This window comes from Melanotaenia boesemani, chromosome 6, assembly GCF_017639745.1.
Source record: "Melanotaenia boesemani isolate fMelBoe1 chromosome 6, fMelBoe1.pri, whole genome shotgun sequence".
Taxonomy (NCBI): Eukaryota; Metazoa; Chordata; class Actinopteri; order Atheriniformes; family Melanotaeniidae; genus Melanotaenia; species Melanotaenia boesemani.
The window spans coordinates 8,079,314-8,092,382 of NC_055687.1; the positions used below are offsets into that span (position 1 = coordinate 8,079,314).

A 13,069-nucleotide genomic window follows, 5' to 3' on the forward strand; every position below is an offset into this window, starting at 1 on the left:
GAACAAACTCCCAGAAAGCCTCAGATCAGCTGAAACACTCAGTTTATTTAAATGCAGGTTTATATTTAAATCCAGTCTTCATCTCTTTCTTTTAAGCTTGAATCTTTAAACTTGATCATGTTTTAATAGTATTTTTCCCCACACTGGCACTTTATTTCTTACATTTTATCTATGCTATCTTAGCTTTTTCTTTCTGTTTTTATTTATTTTATTTCTTTTATTGCTTTGTTTTTTATTGCACTTGTTATTGCTTCCTGCTGTAATACTTTGATGTTTATGTAAAGCACTTTGAATTGTCTTGTACATGAAATGTGCTATACAAATAACTTTGCCTTGCCCCGCCTAATTAAAATAGCTTGTGTTTTCTTTCTGTAGTTATATAAAACTACATCTCTTAGTATTGTTTAAATGAATAACAAATGTCTGATTATGATAATGTTTATCTGAACATAATCATAAAAACACTTTTTTCCCACAACAGCATTTCCTGCTTTTCTTTTTCATTATTTTTATAAGTGTTTGACCTTTCTGAAGACGGGACAAAATTTACATCTTACATTTCTTTTCATTAATTATTTTTCCCAATAACATATTCATTGTTCACTTTTTTCTAAAAGTTCTATTATTCTTTTATTTTAGACATCAGCTGTTTAAGACCGCTGCCAGAGCTGAAGGAAAAAATGATCCAGATCAACACAAAAATCAGTCAATAATACTTCTATGTTGGGCAATATTTAACTGCATTAAGTTAGCAGAAAGATTAAAAAACTCCTACAACACTGACTCTGGTCTAACAGAGCGACCACAACCTGTGAGAGTTAATGGTGTTTTGTCAGACTCCCTCACCTCTGCCACTGGCTGCGTCCTCTCACCTTTATTATTTGTTTTAAACACAAATGAGTGTCGCAGCCAACACGTAGGTCGTGACATTATTAAATGACTCAGTTATCGTGTCCTTGCTGAGCAGTGATGACCCTGATCACGGACCTGTAGTGAAGGAATTCACTGACTGGTGCAGGTCATCCTTCTTAAATATAAATATCAGCAAAACAAAAGAAATGTGCATCGACTTTCGGAAGAATCCTCCAAACATCTATTCTGTCAGGATTGAGAACCAGGCAGTAGAGCTGGTTAACGCTTACAAATATCTGGGCACCCACTTGGATGACAGGCTGACCTTTGACCTTCATGTGGACGCTGTGTGCAGGAAGGCTCACCAGCGCATGTATTTTTATCTGAAGCTTCATAGTTTTAATTTTGACAAGACTTTTATGCAAATGTTTTATTCTTGTTTTATTGAAACACTTTTAAACTTTTCTTTTATCTGTTGGTACGGCTCCCTTTCTCTCAATAACAAGAATAGATTGCAGGGGATTGTTAGACTATGTGGGAAAATTGCAGGGATCTCCCTGAATAACCTTTCAGCCCTGCATCAAACCAGAGTGTTAAACAAGGCTTGTTTAATCTTTGCAGACCAAAGCAACCCGTTGGCTCATGAATGTTTGTTGCTTCCATCAGGGTGCAGGTACATCCTACCAAAATGGTGGACTAACAGTCACAAATACTCTTTTTTCCCTGCAGCCATTGCCCTGTAGAACGAGTAGCTCATGTTTTTATTTATTAATTTATTATTTTTATCATAGTCCTTTTAAATATTTATTGTTATTTGTGTGTTTGTGACTGATTGTTTTTACTACTGGCTGTACAACAAATTACCCTCATGGGATAATAAAGATTCCTTGAACCTTGAACCTCTAGGAAAAGATTTCATGCAAATGAATCCATAATTTTAACCAACTACATACATACATACATACATACATACATACTACATAACAATGCAGATGAACGCTTTAAGTAAAAACATTTTTATTAAATGAGTCTAGTTTTGTTGTACGATAAGTAAAATAAAAAACATGTTTGAAAGTACAAAGAAAAGTGAGGAATTTTCTTCATATCTGACATGACATAGTTCTACTTAATAGAAAACAATGATTTTTTTTTTTGTAGTTAGACTCATTATTTCAGTTAGGTTTTAATTACTGGTCCGCAATAAGTTTTCAGAAACTTCATACATGAAGAATTAATTAACCAAAAACATCATTATTGTCTAAAGGCTGAGATAAAGTCACTAAGAACTTGTTCAACCCAAAATAATCAATTTCTAATATTTAAAAATTGTTTTATAACATTAATAATCTTGCTCACAATATGACTGTAGGGATCACATACTTTAACTCAAGCAGAGGGTAGAGCAGAAAGTATGAAAATAAGTACATTTAAGTACATTTTTTGAGACAAGTCCCTAATAAATTTATAAGTACATTTAATGATGATGCCAAAAAAAAGTCATGTCCTATTCCCGTCTTTTCCAAATGAACTCTTTTTAATTAATCCTGTAAATGTTACTTTACTGTAAAACCGAGAGCTTTGAGCTGCTGATGCAGCATCCTGTGGACATCATAATTATCTGATTTCAGGCCTTTTATCAAGAAGTTTAAAACAGAATTTTAGATAATTATAGAAAACTTTAGTTTCCTCTAGTTATGGAAAAAAAGAAAGATGTTGTCCTCACCACTATCTGAACCCTCCTGAAGTCTCCATTGAAGCCGGGTGGGCTTGTTTCTTTTCTGAATGGTGGCTTTGGAACACTGTTAAGGTCTTCTTGGATCCCTGAAAGAAGTAAGGACCTCGGGATGGTGGAGAACAAATGCCTCCCTGTGTCCTCAAAGATACAACTTAGCAGGTTTTTCTCCAGAGCTGCAAAAAGGATAATAACAGTGAATTTACAGTTTAAAATGATTCATACAGCACAATAGTTAACAGAAGAAGCAAATAATGCTTATTAGCCTTATTAATGATTTGTTTAAAAAAATATAAAAATGTATGGACATCCTAGAAGTTAATGTATGTAGAAAAAAGCAATACTGGTCTGTTTCCCCAGTTTATAACCACTGTGTTTATTCCATTTAAAGCTTCAGTAGGAATATTTGCTATGTGGTGCCACCAAGTGTTGTCGGTGTCAATGTCCAGATTTACTTTCTGTAAATTCATTTTGAATACATCTTTTGTTTTTAGAATTAGAGGCAGACAGAAAATGGAAATATATTTCCTGTTAAGGTCTTAACATACTTTGTAAGCTTGTGATTAAAAGGAAGTTTTGTGTAGTAGTTCACATTTCCTTTAACTGGAAAACCAAATAGTGTTTAGTGGAAGCAGTGAGAAGGGCTGTCCTATAATTATAACCTGAATACTTTAAATTGATAGGTTTAATGAACCTTTTTGTTTTTAAAGACTTTATTGGATCTATGACCACCATAACTCGTAGTCATAGTGCCAGCCTCCTACATGAGGTGCCTATTCAATCAGCTGAGCTACCTGGTGCCACCCCTGCAGCATCTTCCATGAACATAATATGTTTATCAAAAATGCAACAAAACTTTAAATCTGTACCTTTATTTAATGGATGCAATTTTCAACAAATTAAAGTTTATAAAGTTGGCAGACGAGGGAAAAAAAACAGGGAGGTTTACAGAATATTAATATAACGTAATAATATGAAAGATTCTATAGCTAGAAAATTGGTGACTGGTGAGGGTGTCAACATTGGGTATAAAAAGAGCATCCAATTAAAGACTGTTAGATAAGTATAATTTTTAAACTTCAGGTGACAGTGCATGAAAAATGGTCATGCTACTATGATTAATATGAAATCGTATGTTAATTCTGTTGACATATGTTATAAATTAAATAGCATAAAATTGTGTATTTACTTACATTTTTATTTTTATTTACTTTTTGTAACTGCAGGGGAATTACTGGATGAATTTAAGTTGAGTGGATAAAAAAGTGTGCCTAACACTAAAAATTTCTGTAATGTATAATCTCTATGTTAACTATTCACAGTTTGCACTATGAAAACATACTTATTGCAATATGTAATTTATATATTGATTTAGTGATTGACAGAAATGCCCTTTACTTTTAAATTGACATCTGTCGAGCTAATTTTAGGACTTCCCAGACCCTGGCCAGTCATTTTCGAAGGTGGGTATATTCTCTGCTCTTCCTCCAATGTTTCCTTGTTTTCTTGAGTGGACCTTTTGTCCTGTTGTTAGCCGAACTGTGTGAATGTTTTTCATCCAGTATTTCACTCTGTAATGTATTGTTTATATTAACCTGCTATCATTTTTAAATGATACTGGTTTGCACTTTAAAAAGTATAAACAGATCATGACACTATCACCTTGAAGTGTTTTGAAGTCATCAATCAGGTATACATGTTCGCTGTCGGGGTCCGTGGCGATGAAGCTGAGCTCCTTCTTGAACTCTATAGACAGGGGGTCACTCTCGTTTACCACCCCGATCACAAACGTCTCAATGTTACTTCCTTGAGCTTCTTTTACCGCGCTGTCAAGACTTATGGAGTCTCTCTTATCCGCCTGTCCATCTGTGATGATGATGACCACCTTCCTCACACCCGGCCGTGCCACCTGGAACACCTGGTTGGCCTTATGGATGGCGCTGCCGGTAAAGGTACCTTCACCCAAATAATTCATGGAGCGCACTGCAGATTTGACCTCATCCTGCGAAGCTTCCTGTTTGAGGCTGACCACCACGTCGTTAATGTGGCTGTAGAGGACCACGCCGATGCGGGCGGCCTCCCGGCTGACTGAGGCACGGTCAACGAGGGCGTTCACAAAGTCTTTGATCACATTGAAGTTGTCAGGGCCAACACTCTCTGAGCTATCAATCACAAAGACGAGCTCCAGGGGGATTTGGCGGCACTTCACCCCACATCCTGATGAAGAGCAGAGATGCAAAACGGAGGATGAAGAACGTTTACAACCAGAAGAAGTCATTCTCAGCATGACTTATCTTCTAATTCAATACTTACTACATATTTCTCTGACTATTTTGATGATCTCGTCCCTCTGTGACAGAGCGAAATACAATAGACGTGATTAATCACTGATTTCTGTCTATAATCTTTACTTGTTTGCTTTAGACTTTAGGCTAAGTCTTCATTTGATCAAAGTTCCCAAGAAGTTTAAAGTAGCATCATTGTAGCTGTTTTATTTGAGTAAATTAAAATTATTCAAGCTTAAAATCACATTAATCCAATAAAAGTCAGTTAATTTTAAAAGTTACGGGTATAGATCTGCTGCAAATTAGGAAGAGGGGGTAAAGAAAAGGAAATATAAAGGTATAATCAATGAATAAACAACCTTTTTATTCTATTTCCTGAGGGTTGCTCAATTAAAAAATGTAGAAAATAGATTTTCATCAAAAAGTTTAGCATTGTTACAGTTTGGTGAGTGTATCTTGATACTTACTGTAAGTCCAGGGTCTCCTTTCTGTCCTATGCTGCCCTGTTTTTTGAAAAAGGTTATTTTAGAATGCTATGATTTGCTTTAAAAGACATAAATACTTTAGTGAAACTAAAATGAGAAGATGATGCCTTGAATTGTCAGCCCATCCTGCAGCAAAATGATATGAACATAAAAAATCTCATACCTCAGGTCCGATTCCTCCTGGCTCCCCAGGCTGCCCACTGTCTCCCTTTTTGCCTTTCTCACCTCTGAACCCTCGGTCCCCCTGCAGGAACACAAAAACAATCACTTCATCAATATATATGAGAAAGTAAGTTTGTTATACTGCAGCAAAGAGAATCTTGTCACCACTAAAACAGTCCCTGAAGATGTTTGCTGATGCCATGTTTAACAAATCACCTTCCAGAGTAGTTTACTTGATTTAAAAATGTATTTTTGTTTTTTTTGTTTTTTTATTGCAAATTAAAACAATAACAAAGACAAATGACAAAACCAAAAGAACAAAACAACAGTATTAAATTAAACATATAAACAAGCAAATAAAAGTTGGTCTGCACCAGAGTGCGGATTAGTGTTACACATGGCTCTAAAATGAGCCAAGTGGAAGTAAACCAGAATTGGTTTAAGGTGGACTGAACAACACCAGTGTGAATTCCTAGTAGTACAGTAGAGGGAGATTGTAAGATGCTAACAAGGACTCTGGACAGCTCCATTATGACCCCTGACCAGAACTGCAACTGCTCTACTGGGGGGCAAAGCCAGAGTGCATGGAAATAATTATCTATAGGGGTGTCCCGATCTGATATTGATATTAGAAATAGGTCCGATATCAGGCGAAAAAAGCGGCATCAGATTATATCAGCCTGCACACGAAAATCTCTGATATAAACAGTCCATTTGTTCTCTTTTCCACTCCAGCAATTCTATCCTGCAGCGCCCAGATCCAGCATGCAGAGCCCCACACAGCAGCATGTGTTAGCAAAGTAGCAAGGAGCAGGAGCAAAAAAGACGTTACAGCTGAGTGCAACACTTGTAATGCACAAGTTTCCGGAGGTGGAACTAAACCGGGGAAGTTTAATACATCCAACCTTATTGCGCATTTGCAGGACCACTATGGTGAAGAAACAAACTTCTGTCTCCTTCAAACAGCCAATGGTATCCGAAGTACTTGCAAAACGTAACAAACTCCCACGGGATAGCAAAAAGGCATTAACTATAACGGAAAAGATAGGCCAATTTTTTGTGCTCGATGACCAGCCCCTGTCAGTGGTGAGTAATTTCAGGTTTAAACGCTTCATCCGGCACTTTGAGCCTCGCTACATTATACATACATTTTATATACCGTATAAAATAACTAAAGTGATTTTGAATTGTTATTTTGCACTTTGAAAATATAAATTTTTGCTTATATTTGATTTATTGAGGTTATTTTTCAGGGTCCTCTAATTTCTTATTTATTTATTTCATTCACTTGCTGTATAGTCTTATGTTTAAGATTCAAATTTATGCGACCCATGGTGAATAATAAATGGGTCAGTTTTTGCTCATACCTTCTTTTGCTGACTATTCTCTGTTTGAGTAATATCACTTGATTAAGCCTTTTCTCACTTTCCACGTTCCAAACTGCAAAAAACACTTCAAAAAAGTAAAAGTTTATATGATTCGTGCTGATAGCGAATCGGACTGATATCGGTATCGGCCAGTACTAATGGCTGCAATATCGGTATCGTATCGGAAGTGAAAAAGTTGTATCGGGGCAACCTAATTATCTGTTTGGGTGGGAATAGGTACTGGTGTCAGTAACCCGTTTTATACATGTTATGACTGGTGATATGTATTTTGTGCAGTACCTTCATATACTGACGTATTGACTGGTAGGAATCCCAATACCAACAAGTAAATGCGTAAGAATTACTAACATTTTGTGATACAGATGGATGTAGAAATGACTTGAAATGCAAACTTGTGAATGGACGGTGGCCATCAGTGGTCAAACTTCTGCCAGATTTAAACATTAATCTGTGAGTGGATCTAGTGGCCTCACATGCAGAGATGACAGCTGTACCGCTACTCCAGAATAATTTTTCCAGCTACGGTTGGGGGTTGTTGAAAGTAGTGATGTGTGCATTTTTTCTTATAAAACTTCTGTTAATGGTATGTACTGGAAATGGCAGCATTGTATTATATTGTACAAGATATAATGAAAGATTTCAACAATGCAACATCACCTTGTCTCCCTGCAGACCTTGTCCTGGAAGACCTCGGGGTCCGGGAATCCCCTGAAATCCAATATCTCCCTAGAAACATTCAACACATCACACGTTACGTTTAAAACCTGAGGATTTCAGAATTATCGGTTTAATAAAAACAGACAGAGGAGTCCAGTCAGGTCAAAATATCCATTTCTAAAAAAAAAAATTTTTCACCCGTCTATGTCCTGGAATTTCATCTCAAACTGAATAAACTCACTGACGGTGACAACTGTACCTTTGGTCCTTGTATTCCTTCTCCTGGTAACCCCTGGGGACCCTGTGGACCCATCTGACCGGCTAAACCCTGGGGGGAGAAAAAAAAGGACATTTGACTTCTTGCGATACGGATGAGAATTTCAAAGCATTTTCCAGCAGTATCTATACAGGTTTCAAAAGTAACCCAAAAGTTGTGTTTTTTTTTATTGAAATTATTACCTTGGGACCAATCAGACCAATTCCTGGTGGCCCAGAAGGTCCAGCAGGTCCAGGTAAGCCTCTGTCTCCCTAAAAACATAACTCTGTCACACTTCTCAAATATTTAGACGTAGTAAATCATATGACACGTCTTCCTAAAATAGCCACTAACGGAAATATAACCACTGAGGAAGTAAACAAACTGAAAACATAAGAACATCCATGTCATTAATGGCAAAACTGTTACCTTTGGTCCCGGTAAACCGATGCCATCTGCTCCAGTCTCTCCTGTCAGGCCAGGAGGTCCAGGAAGGCCCTAAGACAGATTTTAAAAATGGCACATACCATAGAACTGAGAGTGATTGCCTGAAGTAATGAGGTGATAAAACAAGGTGTGATACTCTTTGGTACTCACCGGGGCACCGGGGAACCCTTCACCTTTCAGTCCAGGTGGCCCAATCGGCCCTAGAGGCCCCCTATCACCCTAAATACCAAAAGTGATTTGTATTTACTTCATTTACCCTGAAAAGGGTCAGTTAAGATACTATAAACCTGAACTGAACTCACCTTGGGTCCAGGTAATCCCAAACCAGGTTCTCCCAATGCTCCAGCAGGACCAGGTGGACCCAGCTCTCCCTGTCAAGGGGGGGGGGGGGGGGGGGGGGGGGGGGATAAATTAATATATTCTTGTTGGTGAAAGTTACAGCTACTTTCATTTGTACAACACTGACTCACCTTGGCTCCAGGAATCCCCCTGCCTGGGGGTCCAATGGGTCCAGGAGGGCCAATAATTCCTGGTTCCCCCTGGGACAGATTACATCATCACACAACTAATATGCACTAATAACTAATGATGCATTTTAACATAAAATTCATACCAAAACTCAGTTTTCATTTTTTTTCCAACGTGGTTTCAGTGTCTCAGGTTTGAATATTTTTTGTTCTCTTTTCACTGAGTTTTAATTTTCTAACCAGAAAGAGAACGACATTTTAAGGCATCATCTTTGCTTTTACAGACTAATAATAAAATGGCAGATTAACTGACTTCTACTTTTATCTGTTTTGTTTCTATTATATATGTACACACCTTTGGCCCCATCGGCCCCATAGGGCCAACTGGACCCAGCTGGCCTCTGCTTCCCCTGTCCCCTTTGTCTCCCTGCCAAAGTAACACAAAATAATTGTTTGAACAATCCTCAGTACAGGGTAACAAAAAAAAAGATCACTTAATAACATTATTCTCATAAAAACTTTACAGGAATTGTTACCTTCTCTCCAGGGGCTCCCTTAACAGGAGCCCCATCGGGTCCTCTGGACCCCGGCAAACCAGTGTCACCCTGAGGTCATTTGAAAAGCAAACCTTTATTGTCATTGTAAATTAAATACACAATGAAGTTGCAGTGTACCCTCAGTCAGTATAGCAGTAAGTGTAAATATAGTATGAAATAAAATAAAATAAAATAAAATAAAATAAAATAAAATAAAATAAAATAAAATAAAATAAAATAAAATAATGTTATCTGAAAGAAAAGTGGCTTTGATGCTACCTTTTGTCCTGGGCTTCCATCCTCGCCTGGTGGACCTGAAAGTCCCGGTAAGCCATTAGCTCCAGGGTCTCCCTAAAGAAAAACAAATAAATAAAAGAAAACTAAAAATCAAATAAAAACTTAAAAATGTGTATCCACTACAGAAACCTGAACCAGGAAGCAGGAACAATTTAAGACATTCCTCTTTTAATACAAATGAAGATTCTCTGCTAAAGTAGGCTGCTTTTTCTAAGTTCAGGAATTATAACATTTTACGCAGCATCCCAATACTTTCGGAATTGGAGTTGTAATTTTGTGTTTTCTTATATTTGAAGAGGCCTTTGCTAAATAAAAAAAACAAAACAAAACATAATTTTATATAATTTTTAATCTGATAACAAAACAATATCAATAATAATAATGTTATTTGTATAGCCCTTTTCTTAATGATGCAAAGTAGAGATTTAGTTCACCAAGAAGCCAGTAACAAGAGCAAAGAGACAGTTTTTCTGACCATATTAAAATAAAAATTATCTACCAGCATGTTGCATCAGGTTTATGTGAACAGGACAAACAGCAAGGCCTTTTTAAATGAAAATTGATCTGACAGTCTGCTTCAGTTTTTAGTACCCGGTATGAGCTCTCTCATTTCCTTACGGATTATCCAAAAGGTCAGACTGCTCATTTGAATCCAAGTCTGTAATTCAGTGTGAAGTGTGCAGCAGTGTTTAGAGGACTTACTTTGGGTCCTGGTTGTCCCACACCTCTCTCACCTGGCAGTCCAGGCTCACCTGTGGGGCCCTCATTCCCCTGAGGACAACATGCACACAGTTAGTAGGGGTGTCAGAGTGACATTATTCAGTGGGACTGATGGTAGTTATTTGGCTCAGCCCCATGATCCTAAAAATAAACATTAAAAATAAAAAGGTTCAAGCAGTTTTAACCTTTTAAACCTGGTGTTTCCCTTACGGGGGGATTTGAGACCGGATGGTGTCAAACTGTTCAAAATGGCCATTTCAGAGACCTCGCCTGAACTGTTTGTACTAAAACTTCTCCAGTTTTGTTCTTCCTCGCTTTATAAGAGTTGGCTTTTGCAGGGTTAATGTTCACATGTTGTTCCATGATAGAGGTGTAGAGCTACTGAATCATTCCTAATGGAAAATTCTAATTTTCCCTTTGGCCTGTTTTAGAGCGGATGTACTGATTGAACCTGGACAGCGAGGAAACTGATAAAATAGGAAAATATAATAAAAATAACCAATAAAGTTGTGAGGTAAACATTAACTAAATTACCAGAATTGAAAGTTTGTATAAAAAGTTTTAATCCTCCTCATTCCTGTGGCTTATTTCTGAAATAAAGCTTGAGTAAATTTGAGCTAACTGTGAAATGATTTTCTTTGTTAAATCATTCACCAGCAGCTTCTCCGTGTTCTCCATAACTGAAATTTTATTGACAGCAAAGTAAAAACAACTCAAATAACAATAAACAATTTAGGTGCACTCAAACAAAGAATAAGCTGTGTCCGTTATAATCAGTGGCTTTTTCTGGATGATGCAGTATGATGCAAATAACGGACAAACCCGCCTAACTGTTTTACCTTAGGTCCTGTTAATCCAATACCTTGAGCTCCTCTGGGTCCTGTAGGTCCAACTGGGCCCCTGTCTCCCTGTGAGACAGATCACATTTTCACCATCAGATTTTAAGGTTGTGCAGAATTCACACTGCAACATCCTGGAGGGTCTGGATATTAAAAAAGGCATCCGTTGTATGTAAATTGTTTCACTTTTCACTATATATATTTATATGTTAGGGCAGTGGTATCCTTGTGGTTTTGGTCTGGAGAATCTGGGTTCAAGTCCCTGGGCTGGCAACAATGGTAAAACCACTGTGGGCAGCAAGGCCCTCAACCCCCCCAACTGCTCCCTGGGTGCTGGAATCTGGCAGCCCACTGCTCCTAGCAACTAGGATGGTTAAATGCAGAGAAAGGGTTTCCCAGCTGGGATTAATAAAGTACAAAAAATAAAAAAATAAATAAATGGGGCAGTTGTAGCTCAGGAGGAAGGGTAATCACCGATCGATTCCAGGCTTACCCTGACTACATGCCAAAGTGTTCTTACACAAGACACTGAACCCCACGTTGCCTCCAGATGTGTTAAGGTATGAATGTGTGTGACCACGTTGTCTATAACAATACAGGCTGTGCAGAATTATTAGGCAAGTTGTATTTTTGAGGATTAATTTTATTATAGAGCAACAACTATGTTCGCAATGAACACAAAAGACTCAAAAATATCAAAGATGAATATTTTTGGAAGTTGGAGTGGGGCTTTTTTAGTTTTAGTATCTTAGGAGGATATTTCTGTGTGTGCAGGTGACTATTACTGTGCATAATTATTAGGCAACTTAACAAAAACCAAATATATACCCATTTCACTTATTTATTTTCACCAGGGAAACCAATATAACAACTCAAAATTTACAAATATACATTTGTGGCATTCAAAAACAAAACAAAAACAAATCAGTGACCAGTATAACCACCTTTCTTTGCGAGGACACTCAAAAGCCTGCCATCCATAGATTCTGTCAGTGTCTTGATCTGTGCACGATCAACATTGCGTGCAGCAGCAACCACAGCCTCCCAGACACTGTTCAGAGAGGTGTACTGTTTTCCCTCCCTGTAGATCTCACATTTGATTTGGGACCACAGGTTCTCTATGGGGTTAAGATCAGGTGAACAAGGAGGCCATGTCATTACTTTTTCTTCTTTTAGACCTTTTCTGGCCAGCCACGCAGTGGAGTACTTGGATGCGTGTGATGGAGCATTGTCCTGCATGAAAATCATGTTTTTCTTGAACGATGCTGACTCATCCCTGTACCACTGCTTGAAGAAGGTGTCTTCCAGAAACTGGCAGTAGGACTGGGAGTTGAGCTTGACTCCATCCTCAACCCAAAAAGGTCCCACAAGCTCATCTTTGATGATACCAGTCCATACCAGTATCCCACCTCCACCTTGCTGGCGTCTGAGTCGGAGTGGAGCTCTCTGCCCTGCACTGATCCAGCCACGGGCCCATCCATCTGGCCCATCAAGACTCACTCTCATTTCATCAGTCCATAAAACCTTAGAAAAATCAGTCTTATGATATTTCTTGGCCCAGTCTTGACGTTTTATCTTGTGTGTCTTGTTCAGTGGTGGTCGTTTTTCAGCCTTCCTTACCTTGGCCATGTCCCTGAGTATTGCACCCCTTGTGCTTCTTGGCACTCCAGTGATGTTGCAGCTCTGAAATATGGCAAAACTGGTGGCCAATGGCATCTTGGCAGCTTCACGCTTGATTTTCCTCAGTTCATGGGCAGTTATTTTGCACCTTGTTTTTTTTCAACACGCTTCTTGCGACCCTGTTGACTATTTTGAATGAAACGCTTGATTGTTCGATGATCACGCCTCAAAAGCTTGGCAATTTTAAGAGTGCTGCATCCCTCTGCAAGACTTCTCACTATTTTTGAATTTTCAGAGTCCGTCAAATCTCTCTTCTGACCCATTTT

The 13,069-nt window shown here is 38.1% G+C and overlaps 1 protein-coding gene across 1 annotated transcript in view; it reads right to left on the bottom strand.

The window, feature by feature from the left end:
- The window catches only part of col28a1b (collagen, type XXVIII, alpha 1b), a 33,730-nt gene that overhangs the window by 3,861 nt on the left and 16,800 nt on the right, over positions 1-13,069 (bottom strand). The window contains exons 17-33 of the mRNA XM_041986892.1: positions 11,124-11,192; positions 10,267-10,335; positions 9,547-9,618; positions 9,268-9,336; positions 9,087-9,158; positions 8,735-8,803; positions 8,567-8,635; positions 8,415-8,483; positions 8,247-8,315; positions 8,021-8,089; positions 7,821-7,889; positions 7,562-7,630; positions 5,518-5,598; positions 5,337-5,372; positions 4,898-4,934; positions 4,247-4,801; positions 2,576-2,760 (exon numbers count right to left, since the gene is read on the bottom strand). Of these exons, the coding sequence (XP_041842826.1) occupies positions 2,576-2,760; positions 4,247-4,801; positions 4,898-4,934; positions 5,337-5,372; positions 5,518-5,598; positions 7,562-7,630; positions 7,821-7,889; positions 8,021-8,089; positions 8,247-8,315; positions 8,415-8,483; positions 8,567-8,635; positions 8,735-8,803; positions 9,087-9,158; positions 9,268-9,336; positions 9,547-9,618; positions 10,267-10,335; positions 11,124-11,192 (1,728 nt within the window). The remainder of the gene's footprint in view (positions 1-2,575; positions 2,761-4,246; positions 4,802-4,897; positions 4,935-5,336; positions 5,373-5,517; positions 5,599-7,561; positions 7,631-7,820; positions 7,890-8,020; positions 8,090-8,246; positions 8,316-8,414; positions 8,484-8,566; positions 8,636-8,734; positions 8,804-9,086; positions 9,159-9,267; positions 9,337-9,546; positions 9,619-10,266; positions 10,336-11,123; positions 11,193-13,069) is intronic.